The following is an 18,209-nucleotide window of genomic DNA, read 5'->3' on the forward strand; positions in this document are numbered from 1 at the left end:
AGATTGCTTCAGTCTTTGCCTATCACCCTTTGAAGCACTTTCATTATTATTAGGAGTGGGGGCAAGGTTTCCTTTGAGGATTTTTACAGCAGTGAAGAGCTCCTTCTTTAAATAGTTTCACATGATGAGGGAATTTCGCTTTCAAAGTGCTGTCATCACTGTGGCTTCTCTGCCATAATACAGTTTATTACTGGGGGAAAGTCCTTCTTGGTTTGATTGTCATTAAGTACTTACCTTTCTGATGTACTCTTTCTATAGAATGTCACTTTTTCTGAGAAAGCTTAGCAAAGCAACTCAGCATTCTCCTTTGTTAACCCTATTGGCCCAGTTGGCCATGATTCTCTTTTGAAATGTGTTTCATCATAGGAAGCACAGTCTCCAGCATGGTTTCTCCTGTCCATCTCCACTAATCAAGATTTGGGTTGACATACTGAATATTCCATTTTGAAATCTGCCATTTCTTCTAAAGGGCAAAGGGACATGTGAGTTTTGGGGAGCTTTGAAATGTCTTTCTTTATTTTTATTTTTTGAGTGTCTCTTCTAATGTTTAAATACTGCCATGGTAAACAACAAACTATTCAAGCATCAACAGTTTCCCAGAAACACTGAAATCTTTTGAGACCTCCACTCTGTTTCACCCTCCGTCATCCTGCTCTATTCTTGAACATAGTTTTCTGGAAAATTCTGTGCATATCTAATTCAGGAAGAAAAAATTGAGGAAGAAAGTGGAACATAAGGAGAGTCCTAAAGTCAGAATATTCATATCCTAGTTTAGGCTCTGCTACTTGCTGCCTGTGTAACCTTGGCAGGTAACTTATCCTTCTGCTCCCTCCCAACCCTAAAACCCTGTAAAATGAGCGAACTACATGAACTTCATGTTTCTCCTCTCCTAAATATGCAAGAGTATACCTCTCCCCTACATAAAGAAGCTTAATTACAATGATTGAGCCAAGTTGGATACTGCAGTGAGAAACTAGCACTGATATTTCCTGAGTTAGTCTGTAAGGAGTATAATTTTATTCTTTTTCTTTCTTGCAGAACTCTCTGATGTTCTGTGATTATTTATCTCATTTGCTTATTTACTGCTAACTGGAAATAAGTTTAAGAAACATTTGAGTTGTGCCTTTGTACTAGACACTGTGTTAGGCAATGAGAATATTCAGATCAATGAGTTTAGACTCTGCCTTCAAGGTGCTCGCTACTTAGTAAGGGAGGAAAGCATGAAAATAAATTTAAATCCAGGGTGATTCCTAGAATAAGATAAATAAATATAAGATGCAATGTAGCATAAAGGAAAAATATATATATATATATATATTTCTCTATACCTATTTTGAATTCTAGGATTAGAACTATGTGGTGCTGGGGTAAGGTAGCTTTATGGTAAATTTAACACAACAATGAAACTCCTAAACCTGTTTACTACTGAATCAAACATATCCCTCCCATAATATTAGTTGCCTTAAATTGCAATTTAATGAGTTATGCCCTTGAGGGTTAAAAAGGAAAATATGGAATGCTTTCTTTCTTTTCATAGATAAATGACTTTATTTTTCAATGTCCTCAAATATCACCGTTAAACCTATTTTCACTAGCAATTGGCACTTCTGTCATTAACAAAGAAGAACCCCTAAATGTGTCAAGTAACCATTGTAAACCAAATATTATAGCCTAGAATATATTCAAATTCCCTTTAGAATTTAGAAAATGGGAAGAAATTCATTTTCTTAAGAATGCTAGTATGTCTCAGCATAACTATTTTTGTGAAATGTTATAGCCTGGAAGGTTCAGGTTTTCCTGATGCTTTGTCGCAATTTTGAGCTCAAATCAAGGAATTAGAAAGTGTTAAAACTCTTGGTGTTAAATCCAGCACTGACTATGAATACTATACTCTTGCATTGTAAGGGACGAAGGAACTTGGGGGATTTGGCCTAATATGTTTTGTTTGAAACTGAAAATCATATTGTTGAAGTTTGCATTCTGTTTTTTTCAATAGGTGTATTAACACAAAGTACTAAGTTCTTAAAGGGCTTCTTCCTTTCTGCAGAAGTAAATTTGGCTTGTGAAAAAGAAAAAAAATTGCACCAGCAATTCAGCAACATCACCCCTCTTTCATCATTTTAGGGGTTCAAGTTTCAGCTCAGTAACTCCAGACATATTTTGGGGAAACATAAAAACATGCCCATAAGTACTGAACATAAAACCTGACCATACACTGAAAACATTTGTACAGTCTTATGATCCACTTACCATCAAGTTTCTTTTTTTTTTTGAGATGGAGTTTCACTCTTGTTACCCAGGCTGGAGTGCAATGGCGTGATCTCGGCTCACCGCAACCTCCGTCTCCTGGGTTCAAGCAATTCTCCTGCCTCAGCCTTCCGAGTAGCTGGGACTACAGACGTGTGCCACCGTGCCCAGCTAATTTTTGTTTTTTAGTAGAGACGGGGTTTCACCATGTTGACCAGGATGGTCTCGATCTCTTAACCTCGTGATCCACCCGTCTCGGCCTCCCAAAGTGCTGGGATTATAGGCGTGAGCCACCGCGCCTGACCACCATCAAGTTTCTTAAAGTGTGCATATAGTTTTAAAATCACTAGAATCAATAAAAATTGGAAAAAGATGCTCTGTGAGAAGAGGTGCTACCTAGAGATGTCTGAGGAGTGATGCTCTATGAGTCTCTCCTATGAAGTGAGCAAGCTTCTTGCCCATGAAAATAGATAGATGCTATGATTTCCAGATAGCCCTTGTTCCAGGAAATTAGATGAAAAAAACAGGTGACAACAGGATAGTCTTTTTTTTTTTTTTTTTTAATATTTTAACTGTCCAAACTAAGTACTGAAAAAACTTGCTTTCTAAGGAGGCATGGAATGGTTGAAAAGTTAACAGCCAGACCAATTGATTGTGTTTTAGAAAACATCATAATGGAAGATAGTGCTTCAGGGCCATGCCCAGTGACTCTGAAGACAAAAGAAAGAGTGGTGAGAGAAAGCTGTCTAAGTTCAAGGATGCTCTAGAAAACTATTGGATGGTCTAAGAATGTCTCATGAAGCACCAAACCCCAATGGAACTGTAATCTGAATGTGAGGAAGGGTTAAAAAATAATTGTACTCTCGTAAAATATATTTTCCTTCAGCTTTTTACCTTTCTTTTTCAGGTTGAAAAGTTAAACAAACACTAAGAATTTTAATTATTTGCTTAGTATTTCTTTAAAATGCATTCTAACCCAAGGCTATATATCTCTTCTCTCTGCTTTGATTCCTGTGCCTGCTGTTCTCCAGGTTGGCCTTCATTCCACGATGTGATCAGTTCTGAGGCAATCACATTCACAGATGACTTTTCCTACGGGATGCACAGGGTGGAAACAAGCTGCTCTCAGGTGAGTTCATCCTCTCTGGAAACATAATACGCTGCTTCCTCTGCACTGCAAACACTTTCAGGACTCCTGGTGGTGCTAGATATAGCAAATAAGGCCAAGTGGCTGGTCACAAGAAGGACAGACAAGCATGATGAAGTCTATATGAAGTTTGAGGGTGCCTATGTTCAGGTGTTTAGCAAGTCTAGTGGAATGTCAGGGCCAGTGTGATATCTCACGCCTGTAATCCCAACACTTCGAGAGGGCCGTGGTGGGAGGATCACTTGAGGCCAGGAGTTCAAGACCAGTCTGGGCAACATAACAAGACCTCGTCTCTACAGAAAATATTTTAAAACTTAGCAGGGCATGATGGCATATGCCTGCACTTCCAGCTACTCAGGGGGCTGAGCCAGGAGGATCACTGGAGCCCAGTAGGTTGAAGCTGCAGTAAGCTATGATCATGCCATTATACTCCAGCCTGAGCAAGAGAACAAGGCCTTGTCTCATAAATAAATAAATAAATAAAGTCAGTTATTGGCTTCACCACTATTAAACAAAATCATTGGTAGGAACAAAATCATCTTCAACTGGCTCAGTAAAGTGAAGAGTGTGCTGTTCTTGGGGCATATGAAGATTTCATTATGTGGCTTTGTATAACCTGACGTTTTGATAATCTCCCTCACCTTACAGTTCTGTGTACCCACTTCAGTCAGAATGCCTCTAATGGCAGTGATCCAAACGTATTAAAGGAAGACCTCAGAAATGGCTTTTCTTAGGTGGGTGTGAAAAAGCTGGTTGAAGAGAGGATGTGGGAAGTGAAAGTTCAGTGGTAGGTCAGCTATATGAGATAAGGTAATTCCTTTTCTGCTTCTCCTAATGTAAAGACATCCTCATTTCCAAGGATTTTCTAATTAGTTCCGTCCGTTCTGCTCTAATCAAATTAATGCTGGCTCTAATGAAGCAAGTGAACATGTGTTGAGGAGGAGGCAAAACTAGTTAATTCGACACCCACAATTGAGAGACTTGAACTTGTGGGTATTTTGTGCTTAAACACAGAGACATAGAATCTCCTTCTACATGGAATAAGAGCAGCTCCATATTCTACTGAAGGCAGTCTTGTTCTTCCAATCTGTTTTAAATAAGTGAAATGTTAAGTCTGCAACATTGTGGCATTGAAAGTTATTGACACCACAAGGTATTTTGTTGAGGAATCTATTGGACATATCAGCAGTACAGGGCATAATCAGGCAGCGGTAATAGCAAAGTGATTGCCATATGGGCCTCCCTCAGCATTCTTTACCTGCCCTTTATCCATTTTTCTTTAACCCCCTCCACCAGGCACAAGATTTCTAGGGAGTAGATGGAATATTTACTACCAAGTTGGGAGGGAGATTGGTTTTAACCTAACCATCTGATGAATTTTTGTTTTTATTAAAAAAAGAAAAAAAAAAAAAGACTGGCAAGTTACCTATCCTCCAAGTGTGAGGACTACTCTCTGTCTTGAAAATTAGACTTCATATTTTATCTGAATCACATTTTCAGCTCACTCTTGTTTCTCAGAATGGAGTCTCTGATGGTGATAATAGAACTTTCTGGTGCTGGGTTTCACCCCCAGAGGGTCTAATGTAATTGGATGGGTTTAGTATGGGCAGCAGCATTTTTAAAAGCTTCTCTGGTTAATGCTCACAATAACCTTCAGAGGTAGGTTCTTTTTTTCTCTGTTATTTTACAGTTGAAATGGAGGCACAAAGAGAGCAAGTAAACTTGGGTCAGTTTATATGGATTTAAGTGGCAGAGCTGAGACTTGAATTAAGGCACTCTCCAGAGCTCTTTATGGTGCCACATAGATAGACAGATTGAAAAGAGTCATTAAAATTTAAAAATCCCGTGATCTCCCAGCAGTTGGCTTAATGCAATTTAATTTTGGGGGGGTTTTGTTTGTTTGTTTTCTGAGGTGGGGTCTTACTCTGTTGCCCAGGCTGGAGTGCGGTGGCACGATCTTGGCTCACTGCAAACTCCACCTCCTGAGCCCCAAAGCAATCCTCTGACCTCAACCTTCTCAGTAGCTGGGACCACAGGTATGCATCACCACACCCAGATAAGTTTTTGTATTTTTGGTAGAGACAGAGTTTCACCATGTTGCCTAGGCTGATCTCGAACTCCAGAGCTCAAGTGATCCACCTGCCTCAGCCTCCCAAAGTGCTGGGATTACACGTGTGAGCTACTATGCCCAGCCTGCAATTTTGTTTTAAATTCAATTAAATTTAATTGATGATTTTATAACTGTCACTAAAAGAAATTGAGATTATCTGCCCAATAATCTAAAATATTTCACAAAATGGTAAACTATAAGTAGGAGGGCTCACATTAATTTGTAAATTAGGTACACAGTACTTAGCCTCTTTTAAGACTAGCAGTTGCTTCTTTTATTTTCTTTTTTAAGCTACAAATGCTGTTACATGATTGTTTTTTCTTGTTTTCACTCAGAACCTATTTTCAAACATTGAATCTTATAAAAACTAAATTTAAAAGGTACAGAAAAAATGAAGCATACGATATTAACTTTCCTTATGGCCCTACTCTCTAATAGATTTGTGACTAATTCTTATAATTCACTGTTGGAATATACTTCTTTCTTAACATCAGTAGTAGTCTAGGAAAGATCATTATGAAGATGTCCTTACAGTGACCAGTGACCAAAGAGAAATGAAACCCACAAACAATGCCAACATTAGGCAACATTCCTAAAAGAATGTTAAACCAAGCATGCTTGGTCAAACCAAACCAAGCATAGCTGTTGGCCCCGTGGTTAAAGCCTGAGGTGACTGTTCCTGTTCTTTCCTAACAGTTGTGTGACAAACCAACACTGACCTGCTCCCTTTTGGCTTCTTTTTTCACCACACTCACTTCTCATATTTCGAAAATGTTTGACCCTTTCTTAACTAGAACTCTTAAATTTAAAGAAAAGAGGGAGAGGAATTTGTTCCACTAAGGTACGTATAAAAATACATGCTTTATAGTGAAGTAAGTTCCGTGTAGGAGAGAATGAGGTTCCAGCATGTAAAGAATGGTACGTGTGCCAGACACGTGCCCTTGTGGATGGAGCAGGGGATGTCTGCCACCTAAACACAAAAAAACAGCTTAACGAATTCAAGTGGACTGGGTATCTTCCATTTCAGTTTCTCTGTCTTTTATTTATGTACAATAATGCACATTTATTTTCCTTTTGTTTTACGATTTTCTTTAGTTTTTTTTTTTTTCCTTTTTGTCAGGCATCTTTTCTTCACCTTGACTTGATAAAAGATTTAATTGTTCCCATACTAGAGCAACCACTTGTATTTTATTTCCTAGTTTCTCATTTTGCACTATTTTTCATTATCTTTTTACCTTCTTTTACCTTATAGTTTTTCAGTTCATGTAGTCGCTTCTCCTGCTCAAAACTTCTCCCATTTTTGAAGATGTTCTTTTTCTTTTTGCTGGTGAGATAGTGTGGGAAACTTCTCTGGTTTACTCTCTTTCTAAAATTCTTGTTGTATTTTGAATTTACGTGGCTTGTCTTTTCTCTGGACTAAATTGCATCAATATGGTTTGTGTTATAAAAAAATTATTAGATGCTTTTAGTATGTTGTAGACAATTTCAGTTGGATATGTTATGTGGCATATTTCTTTCTTTGATAAAGATGAAATATTGAAATAGGAAGAACCTTTAACTGCCAACTTCTAAAAATGAACAGAGCCTTCACAGACAAAACCTAAATTGACCCAACCTGCTCAGCAGTTTGTCAATATGGCAGTATTTCTTTGTTCTTTTGGTTCCTACGTAATTCTCACTTTAGTGCTTAGGATCCTTTTTTAAAAAAATTGTAGTGGGGATGACACTATGCATGCAGTGAATTAGCCCTCATATTTGCGCAGGAATTGTAGATTCACTGGGAGCTAATAGCCTACTGCCTCTTTACAGTACATTGTAAAGAGGTTTGTCCATGTGTTCAGTGACTTCTCAGATAATGTTTTTAGTAAAGTTTTACTGAGAGAGTTAAGATTGGCTCAGTCCTGTCACCACCTTTTCTAGAAGTCTTGCAGTGAGGTTCTTCTAAAAGAATTGTTATATAGGAAACAACATACTGCCTAGTCTTTGCATTGACAGCACAGAAAATAAGCAGGGGTGGGAGAGATTCTTCACTGTTTCCATTACAATTGCTGCTTATGAAAACTTGCTGATTTTTGTTGCAATTGTATTCGTTCTCTTTTGTTATTCCACCTACTGAGCTGAGAAATTACATTTCAGTTCTCTTCCAAAGAGAATCTTCATCTTTAGTTTGCTCGCTTTGTGGGCACATATATTTTCCCTTCAGCAGCAGCCATTTTGTAACAATTTTCGGCTCTAAAGAATTTTCCTTAATTTAACTTATATTTTAAGTTAGTGATAAAATACATTGCTTCTATTCCAGTTTCACTGACTACTATGAATAATCACTTGACAGCCTCTCCCTAATCCTTCAACCCCAGCCTATTAAGCAATGCTTTGTCAGGAGTTTAAATTCAGTGCAAAGAGGTAAGATTTCCATGGTTTAAGCTGTAGTTCAGTGAAGTAAGTTCCTTCTAGAATACTTGGGGAATTCTTTCTTCTTCAGATCAAAATTCTACATCTGGAGCAAAGGGGAGTCTAATAAATCACTTAACTTTTGTAATAATCTTTAAGGAAACCATCAGATCTCTTGAATTTACCCACGTTGGAGTCTATTTATGAGTGCTGCTATTACTGTTGAGTCTATGGTATAGTCCCTTAAGTTTAAGATCGTTATTAATTTGTTCTAAGTCAGCCAAATCAACAGAAAGGTAAATATGCACCAATAGAAAGCATTTGTCAAAAGTTAAGCAGTTTTTGGTAAAACCTCCAAACCTTATTAATCTTCTGCAGATGACAACTCATATATTGCTGATGATTAAAGATACCCATGTGTTACAATAGGGCTTCAGACTCACAGCCCATCTCTTTTTCTTGATCTTTCAGTAAAATCATAATGCTAAACTGGTGACTTCACAGTCATTTCCTTGGCAAAAGATTAATATCACAAGCACAGAGGAAAAAAGCCCCCACTTAAACACAAGTGTCTTCAATAACAGTGGGAGAAAACAGAATACTACTGGCAAAGTAAATTGCTTTTCTTCTTAAAACTGTTTTCTCTTTTCCATCCTGCCCCATGTGCCCAAGTGTAAAAGCCCTGCTTTGAAAGTGCTTCATGTCATAGATCAAACACTTAAGAGAAAATGACAATAATAAAGCCTAAACATCCTAGGAATAGCTAGAAGAAACCCTCTAAGACAGTGGGAAATACATCAGTGCGGAAAAATGTAACTGTGTTGAGTACACTGTTTGTGTTTCTAGGCATACAATTGAGAACTGCAGTTAGATTTTAAGGAATTATGTTAAATTTGATGCTCAAATACTTACTTTAGGGGGATCCTTTTCCTTGGTTCTCTGCAGATTCTTTAGCTGCCAGATTTTCTGAGAGGAGGCTTAGGTGATAAAGGATTCTTGTGAGAATTCAGTTGTTTTCTTTTGAACAATGCTCTTCAGAATGAAGACTAGAATATCCAGGTACATTTACCTGTGAAATAAAGAAACACATAAGCATTAAAAACAATGTTCAAAATTCACACTAAGGATTCCATCCTGAAATAAATCATTAACAGCAGGTCTCAGAGATTTCTTCATCGAGCAACCAGTTTGTTTCAGTTACAACCAGGTGTGCTGAGAGATCCCAACACATTGCCAGTTTGCTGGGCCCTGGGAGGCAGAGCTTGCAGGCAGTTAAAGAAACAATGCATCACTGACAACTTCCATTTATCCTCCCAGCTTTCCCAAGGCTAGAAGCTGCAAAGAATGGACTCCATGCTCGACCTCTCAGGGAGGAGCCATTGGGGCTTGTGTGCTTTTCAAAGAAGCCGGGTAACATTCCTTTCTGGGAGACTAGGTTTACCTGGGAGGAGGCACAAATGGCACTGTGTAAGTTAGGCTTCCCTCAGACAAATGGCTTTGCTGACAGTGGGGTGGGCATGTGTGTGGTGCCACAGATCAGATAAACTCCTTTCTATGTTCTGAGATGCTGCTTCTCCCTCAGTAACCTAACGCTGCTGCGACTCTTCCAGAATACTCTGTGGCAAGTATAATGAAGCCGTAACTATCATTTTCAGGGGACTCAGTTTCTGAGGATTTTTCTACCCCCATCCTCAACCCATATATCTGTTAGCAAATGGTTTTTATTGTCTTTTTCTTACTATAATTTCTCTTCCTCACTTCTCCTTTTTCTTTTGCTTTGGATTAAGGACACACCTAGAATCAGTGTTTTCCATTCTATTTAACCAGAATACTAGTTCCAGATTAGCAAATGAAACTACAGGTTGAAAACAGACCCAGTTCAACAGATTCAGTTACTGTAATTTGGATTTTTAAAATACGATTTGGGAAATTAAGACCATATAACTTAAACACCTTCAAATATATCCTTACTACAGTTTATTTTTGGTGTGGTACAAATAGAACTATTTTCTCAAGATGCTCAAGAGATTATTAGCAAAGGCAATATTATTTATTTTTCCCAACTAGCTGTATTCTCTCATTAGACACACACATACACACACACACACACCCCCCAAGGCTTTTAGGTATATGAAAACTTCATCTCTTAAATGCCAAATGCTCTAAGTGTTGGGGCTGCATCTGAGATCAATAATTGTGCACACACACTGGTCACCGAGAGCACTAGTTCCTGTTGGACAGCACTTTGACTATTTTGACAGGCAGAAATGGGGGTTTTCCTGTGTCCATTGGGCAAGCATATGTATTTTTACTGGTTCATCTTAGCTGTGGATGCCTAAAAATTTGGCATCAATTGTTTATAGAAAGGAAAAGCAATCTGAGCTGTCAGCCTTGATATTACCTAAACCTGCATAAAATGTGGTAAAATAATACAAGATTTGTTTTTTAGGCCTGTTTCGTATTTTCTAGGCAATAGATCAAATCAGTTCAGGGTTCATTTTTAGCTCTTTAATAAACTGACACAGTATGCTGGCAGTGAAATGAGAATGCACTTTTAACATGGAAGTGCCATACAGTCAAAGTTGCTATTTGTGCTATTTATTAATAACTAGGGAATGCTTGAGCACTGAGCTTAGCATGTTCAACAGGGAAACTAAGATTTTAGCGCTTTTCATTGTAATGAGCACTTTCCCTCATTTTTCTCTTTTCATCTCCATTTGGAATCTCAGCCCCAGTCCCTTGTCACTTCATACTCTTTACTTGAAACTTATGTTTTATACACCAGACCAGCACAGTGAGAATTAACAAATCATTGACATGCCTTTTCTCTCATACGGTTACCTAAATCTTGACTCTTCCGTCTCCTTGAAATGCCCTCCCCTAGAGATTCACTTCTTCCAGGTCCTTATTCCAAAGTCACCCCAGGGAGCCCTCTCTCAACCACCCTATCTGACATTTCATATCACCTTTTTTTTCCCCTCCTTAGCATTGCTTTCTACCTTTCATTCTTTATAGTTCACTTGTTTTTTGTGTGTGTACTCCCTGTCTCTCCCACTAGAATATAAGTTCTATGAGGCCAGGGATTGTTGTCTGCACTCCAGAGTCTCTAACAGTGCCCAGCACGTAGCGGGCACTCCATAAATAAGTGAATGAATGGAAGTCATTTACCTCAGGCTTTGGTTTTATTGTTCCACGATAAGTGATGGATTTTCACAGCCTGCTTGTGAATATGCTGCACCAGTGTCTCCATCTCCTTCACCCCATCCCTGCTGGAAAAGGGTAGGAGATATTCGGAGTGTGAGATGTACCTTCATCTCCCGAAGCTGTACCCAGCATCAAAGCACTTAGTGCAGAGCTATTCACTGAGCCATTTTTTTGGATAGATTTTCTTGGAGCTGAATTTCTCTCAAACATCAAAATGATGCTCCTTCTGCCTCTGTCTAGACCTTAGATCTCTTCTTCCCCAGCTTTTGAATAGTCAGTAAAATTGATTTTAGCTAAACAGCTTATTCCTTTTCTTTATATTATAGTTCATTTGGATAAAGAAGCAAGCATGACTCTCCACTTATTGGAAGCCAGGAAAAAAACAATTGTGTACACTAGAGATGTTTCCTTTTGCTACATTTGCAGCCCTGGTGACTGTGACATAAATCTGTTGAGCCTTGCCATTGCTTATCTGGGTTCCAAGAACATCCAATGCTTGTCTGATGTTAAGTTTTACTGCCCATGAAAGCAAACATCACCTCTGTCATGGCCAGTTAAATAGTATCTTTTCAGTGGACTTCTGCATATCTGAAACCCACCCATCCAAAGCCAAAAGTAATGCCAGGGGGAAAGATTTTATTCTGCCATGTTTCTTACAAGGGAAGATCAAGGGTCAACTTGATTCATAAAATTATGGCAGTCATTTTTCAGCTGGCTGAGAGACTTCACAGATCAAAAAATACAGTGGCTCCTAAATGATTTCTGATATGCACAATTCTAGTGTTTTTTATTCTCAGCATGTGGTACAAAGCCTGCCAGAAACCATCTTTGTGGCTATTGACAGGCAGATGAGAAATCATCCACGATAGTTTCCTTCATTTCTCTACAGGCTGGTCATCCATTTAAACTGCTTAATGTGAGTTCCTCTCAAAGCCTGCTTTGTGCATGCTTTTCACTTACATTTTGTTCTTCTCTTTCAGTGTGGTGCCCACCTTGGGCACATTTTTGATGATGGGCCTCGTCCAACTGGGAAAAGATACTGCATAAATTCGGCTGCCTTATCTTTCACACCTGCGGATAGTGGTGGTGCCGCCACCGAGGGGGGCAGTGGGGTCGCCAGCCCCGCCCGGGCCGACAAAGAGGAGTTCTAGAGTAATGGAGAGTGATGGAAACAAAGTGTACTTAATGCACAGCTTATTAAAAAAATCAAACTTGTTTATCTTAAATAGATATATTTTTTCAAAAACTATAAGGGCAGTTTTGTGCTATTGATATTTTTTCTTTTTTGCTTAAACAGAAGCCCTGGCCATCCATGTATTTTGCTATTGACTAGATCAAGAACTGTTTATAGCTTTAGAAAATGGAGACAGCTTTGTGAAACTTCTTCACAAGCCACTTATACCCTTTGGCATTCTTTTCTTTGAGCACATGGCTTCTTTTGCAGTTTTTCCTCCTTTGATTCAGAAACAGAGAGTTCGTGTCTTCAAAAGTGAAAATAGAGATCTCTGCAATGCAGAGACCAGAGCTGGGATGTGCAGGGCATGGAGACCTGCAAGACATGTGGCCTTGAGGCCTTTGCACAGACTCACCTAAGATAAGGATGGAATGATGTCTTAATAACACTGCTCAGCTTTGTGGAAAGTTTGAGCTAAGGTCATTTTTTTCTCACTAAAAGGGTGTGAAGGTCTAAAGTCTTTCCTTATGTTAAATTGTTGCCAGATCCGAGGGGGTATACTGAATGCTGTGGCAGAGAAGTAAACATTACCTCACTGTTAGGCCTTTATTTTATTTTATTTTCCATTGAAAGCATTGGAGGCCAGGCGCGGTGGCTCACACCTGTAATCCCAGCACTTTGGGAGGCCGAGGTGGGTGGATCACTTGAGGCCAGGAGTTCAAGACCAGCCTGGCCAACATGAGAAAATCTCATCTCTACTAAAAATGCAAAAACTAGCTGGACATGGTGGTGCATGCCTGTAGTCCCAGCTACTCCAGAGGCTGAGGCAGGAAAATCACTTGAACCTGGGAGGCAGAGGCTGTAGTGAGCTGAGATCACACCACTGCACTCCAACCTGGGCAACAGAGCAAGATCCTGTCCAAAAAAGAAAAAAAAGAAAAAGAAAATAGTATTGGAATGTAAGACAACTATAAAATATTGAGCCCCACTTGTTCTAAAATTAAAAAAGAACACCTGCCCATTGCCTTTTTATAAGTCCTTCTTTCTACACCTAAAAGCAGCTGCAGCTGGAAGCGCATTTTGGTAAATTCCACTGTGTAAAATAAAAGATTGAGGACAATGCACTTCATCAAGGCAGCAGGAATGACAGAGAGCAGAGAAGACCAAGGATGAAGTCTTGGGTACTGAAAAATTCAGTGCTGGGCTGAAAAACAGACAGGACACTACAAGTAACAAACAGAATCCAAGTGGGGGCCCTTGTGCACAGAGCTCCAGGAGAGACATGGGGATTCACATGGAAAGCTAAAACAGAAGGTCAAGTTTCATACTCAGCATAATCTTCTGTGTGACAAGGGACAAGCCATTTAGCCTCTCTGTGCCTATTTCTTCATGTATAAACTGGGACTCATAATACTTGTAAAACGTATTGATACTCTCAGGGCAAATTCACGGTATTGCTAGATAATTGAGATCAGTGTTGTAAAATTAAACTGATCTGGTTCTAATTGCCTCAAGGCCAAAGCCCAGGCATTTGAAATGGAAAGAAGCAGAGAGGAGGCTGACTTAGCTGATTGGTATGGAAATAGTTGGGCCAAGAGCCAGAATTTCCCTTTGGAGCAACACAGCTAGTTTTACTTTGAGAAGCTCTGCTCAGTTGCTTTATAACATTGAGTCTGGTGGAATGAATGTCACTGTGCACAATAAAGTTTTCACAAGTATAAACAATGGTGATATTAGTCAACATTGCCATAGCCAGGTGTGAAGGTATGGTGTGTGACGAATGTACATTGTGTTTGTAGCTTTGAATGCTAATCTTGAATTGTAGTTTTTTTAAAAAAATTATTTTTGTAAATCTTTGAAAGCTTTCCTTGTAAGCACCAGGACAAAAAAAAAAAAAAAGAAAAAGAAAAAGAAGAAACAACGAGAAATTAGAATGAAAAGCTGTGACAAACAGTGTCAATGTGGCCATGTCCACATTCCTCCATGTCTCTCTCTACAAGCACCTCCCTAAGAAGCCCGACATCCCGGTGGCCTCTTCATAGTCATGTACGCTGCAATGTTGTGATTCCAGATAAGCCCTACTCTTATCTGGATGTTCACATAAGAGATTTCTATCTGAGCATCCAGACACCCTCTCAGCTCCAAGACATTCACCCCAGGCCCTGGGTTCACTCTGGAATTCATAGGCTTCTAGAAATGAGGTATAAAACTTAAGACCAGACCTCAGCCATCAACATCCAGACCATCCTACAAGTCTTTCCAAATCTCACAGAAAAAGCTCCAATATTTCCCAACGACCCCAGGATTCTATGTTGGGGTGGCCACAGAAATGGGTCTCTCAGGGCTTTGCCATAGCCTGCCGCCCATCCTTCAGAGGCACACACAGCACCTCTCGGCTGCTCTAGCTCTGTGGGATAGCCTCCTCAGGAGTCCCTGGGATGCAGGCCACAGTGTCGGGGCAGACAAGGAGGGTCAGTGAGAGGCTGTACTGATCCCTCTCCACAGAGACTGTATTGCCATTTTTCCTTCATTTTTATTATAGAACTTAACATTTCACTCAAAAAAACCCCTCTTTTTCTAATCCTTAGTCTTTGTTTCATGGAAAGCCAGTTTTTCTTCTACCACATTTTCCAGGATCAACTTTAAGAAAAATGCAACATCCATTGAAAAAAAGTGGGGTGTATGCATGTGGTTTAATTCCAGATTGCTTTTGGGTTTAAGTGGTATCAAATTTCAGTATATTTCTCTCTTATGTGAAAGAAATATATTACTAAAACGTCAGTGAGCAATAATGTCAGCTGTCGAGCACTAGATTTATTTTTGCAGGATATGGAGTGCAATGAAGTGAGTCAATATGGTGAGGTGTATGTGATCTGTGGGAGTTATGCCATTTAACATAGGAAGTGTATGGGACTTTCCCTCTCTGCACTCCAGCTCTTACTGTACCGTTAGAAGATGCAGGATTCTGTTGGTGTGCAAAAAGTACAGACCTACATTCAAGCAGAATGGATCTAAAGAAAGCAGCAGTATCTGTTGTATTAGAGAACAGCCCCATGTGTTTCTTAGATGCATTTGAATTCTTAATGCAAATGATGTAGCAATTTGAAAACTTCTCCATGCTAATTGTGTTTAAAATGTCTTGCTTTAAAAAAAAAAACCAAAAAAAAAAAAAAAAAAATGGTGAAGGGGATTATCTTTTGTTTTGAAGGTTAAATATTATTTTTGCCTTAGATAGCTTTGTAGTAATTTTTCTCCAGACAGTTCAAAACTTTTGAAAAAAGATATGACTTTTCATTAAAAACCCTTTTCCAATGTTTATTGTATACAAGAATTATGCAATAAAATTTCTTTATAAAAATATTTTCCTCTTTGCTTCCTAAAGACTCCTCTTATTTTCAGCACAGATACATGGACTGCAGTTTGTAGTAGACTGCTCTGTCTGCCTCCTTAACCAGCTGACAAGTCTGCAGTCTGTATAGAGAGCCTTTCATCTGATGCAGTCTTCGGAAGTTGGGTCTCTCACAGTAGGGTCAAGTCCAACTCTCCATACCACAGGCCCTGGGAGAGGTCTCCAGGGATTTGAAAGACTAGAGGAAAGGGAAATATTTCCAGAATTACTCAACCTTCACCTCACCTCAGCAAAATCTTTAGCAGCTTGTGTATGTTTCTTGCTTAAAATATGGACTTGGGAGTTCCACCATGACAACTCTGTGGGTAAAAATGCAGGAATGATACCACACTGATGCCTTGGCCTCTGTTAAAAAAATTGATAGGAAACTTATACTACCATGGAAAGTTGGTCTCTAGGGCAGTATATTAGGAGGTTTCCATTGCTCACAGATGATTTCACGTTTAAAAGCCATCTCTACAGATGAGTTTTGGTATTGTATTATTTGTTGTTGAAATGTTGAGTTGTTTTGTTGATTTATTTACTTTAGGGGGCAGAAGTGGAGTGATGAAGACTTTTGTTCTTCAGCCAGTTTTTTAAGTCATATTCCTGGGATCTTAAAATTCACAGGCCAGCGACTTTATGTAGTGTATCTTAGAACACTGCTTTTCATAGTGTAGTCCTCAGGCACTGAGGCATCAGCATCACCTGGGAACTTGCCAGAAATACAAGTTCCCAGGCCTCATCCTGGACTTCCTTAATCAGAAATTCTGGGCTGGAGCCTTAGCAGTCTGCACTTTAGCAAGCCCTCCCTGTGATTCTTGTGCTTATTCAAATTTGAGAACCGCTACCTTGGAACTTTTAGTGAGAAAACTTCTATTACTATTAATTTTAAAAGCATTTATAGCTGACCCTCAAAAATGGCTTTTTCATCAGTAATTTTCTTTCTATAGGGATGCGTGGATAGTTTTCCCAAAACATCATGCCTTTTAGCTCTTGTTATTCCTCACTGCCTATTTATCTTGTCCTGGAGGACTAGCCTGTCCTCATTCACTAGCACCACCTTAAACTATTTGCATTTCTGGGCTGAGCCTGGGCTGCCCAATGGTTCTTCCCAGTGCCTTTCTAGAACCACAGGACGTCCATGGCAGGGTTCATCACAGTAATGCCAAGAATTAGAGAGCAGACCTCAGTGTATAAATTTACATATCACCTTTCCCATCTCTTCCATTTTCTTATACCTCTACCTTTCAACATTATCATCATGTTTTTTTTTTAACCATTTAAGAGATTTCTTCAAAGTTGCCATATACCCAAATCTTCAACTCTTTTTTTGTCAAAAAACAGCGATTGTTACCAAGATCTTAACAACAAAATGACTTTTAGAAAATACTGGCATTCAAAAAGTTTGAATTTAAAAACTCTGTTTGAGACAGGCTTATTAGCACCCCATACCAGTTTCAAACTCTCATTGTGCTTTACACAGCAAATCTAAATTTCACCATATTTTGATGTGGGGCCTGAAAAAATGCCCTCTGCCGTGGAAGAATATTCTGGCAAGAATGCTTTCCATCCAATTACTCCCAGAGGTCAGTCTTATGGGCCAATTTTGGAGGGATTGGCCTGAAGATGAATGTAAGCTCTAAGCAAGGCAGCTCTGACGCCCCTTGCCCAAAACACCTGAAAGGCTGTCCTGTGGGTATAAGGAGCTTTTATGGAACCACCATGTAATAAGACCATGGTGACCTGAAATTTAGGAGCCAAATTGTATTCCCAGCCTACATGAGATTTTCCCAATTTGTAGTTGATTACAAAACCATACCAACTTGTCCGATTATGGATGCCAGGGAGTTTCTTTACTTTTTTTTTCTTCCTTTCCTTTCCCTCCCCTACTCTCCCCTCCCATCCTCTTCTTTCCTTTCCTTCCCTTTCCTTCCTTTACTTTCCTTCTTTCCTTTCTTTCTTTCTTTTTTTGGAGCCTCACTGCTCTGTTGCCCAGGCTGGAGTTCAGTGGTGCGATCTTGGCTCGCTGCAACCTCTGCCTCTCAGGCTCAAGTGATCCTCCCGCCTCAGCCTCCCAAGTAGTTGGAATTACAGGCAGCTGGCTGTAATCCCACCATGCCTGGCTAATTTTTGTATTTTTAGTAGAGATGGGATTTCACCATGTTGGCCAGGTTGGTCTTGAACCCCTGACCTCATGTGATCCAGCCACCTCAGCCTCCCACAGTGCTGGGATTACAGGTATGAGCCACTGTGCCCAGCCAATGAGCCTCATTCTTATTTCAAGGTTTTCAGCTCTCCTGCCTGCATAGTCTACCCCGCTATTCCCAGTAAACATATACTCATTCACCCTTATTGTCTTGCAGGTTAGGCTGGAACCACACAGATTCTCCAGAATAAGCAGAAGGACAAATCAGTCAGTAATTAATAAGTGCTTAGTTCAGCACAACCCTGACATGGGCAAGGTATGGAAGTATAAATAACTAGAAAGCAAAGTAAAAGTGGTTATTTGTATAAAGACAGCCCAGGAGAAAGTCATAATTGTTAA

The 18,209-nt window shown here is 39.4% G+C and overlaps 1 protein-coding gene across 1 annotated transcript in view; it reads left to right on the top strand.

Annotated features, from left to right (window-relative positions):
- Positions 1-15,633, top strand: part of LOC108294092 (methionine-R-sulfoxide reductase B3, mitochondrial) — a 146,527-nt gene extending 130,894 nt beyond the window's left edge. The window contains exons 5-6 of the mRNA XM_017515835.2: positions 3,279-3,376; positions 12,080-15,633. Coding sequence (XP_017371324.2) covers positions 3,279-3,376; positions 12,080-12,250 — 269 coding nt within the window. The 3' untranslated portion in view covers positions 12,251-15,633. The remainder of the gene's footprint in view (positions 1-3,278; positions 3,377-12,079) is intronic.
- Positions 15,634-18,209: the final 2,576 nt, after the last annotated feature.

The sequence above is a fragment of the Cebus imitator genome, unplaced genomic scaffold (assembly GCF_001604975.1).
Source record: "Cebus imitator isolate Cc_AM_T3 unplaced genomic scaffold, Cebus_imitator-1.0 Scaffold562, whole genome shotgun sequence".
NCBI classification, from domain to species: Eukaryota; Metazoa; Chordata; class Mammalia; order Primates; family Cebidae; genus Cebus; species Cebus imitator.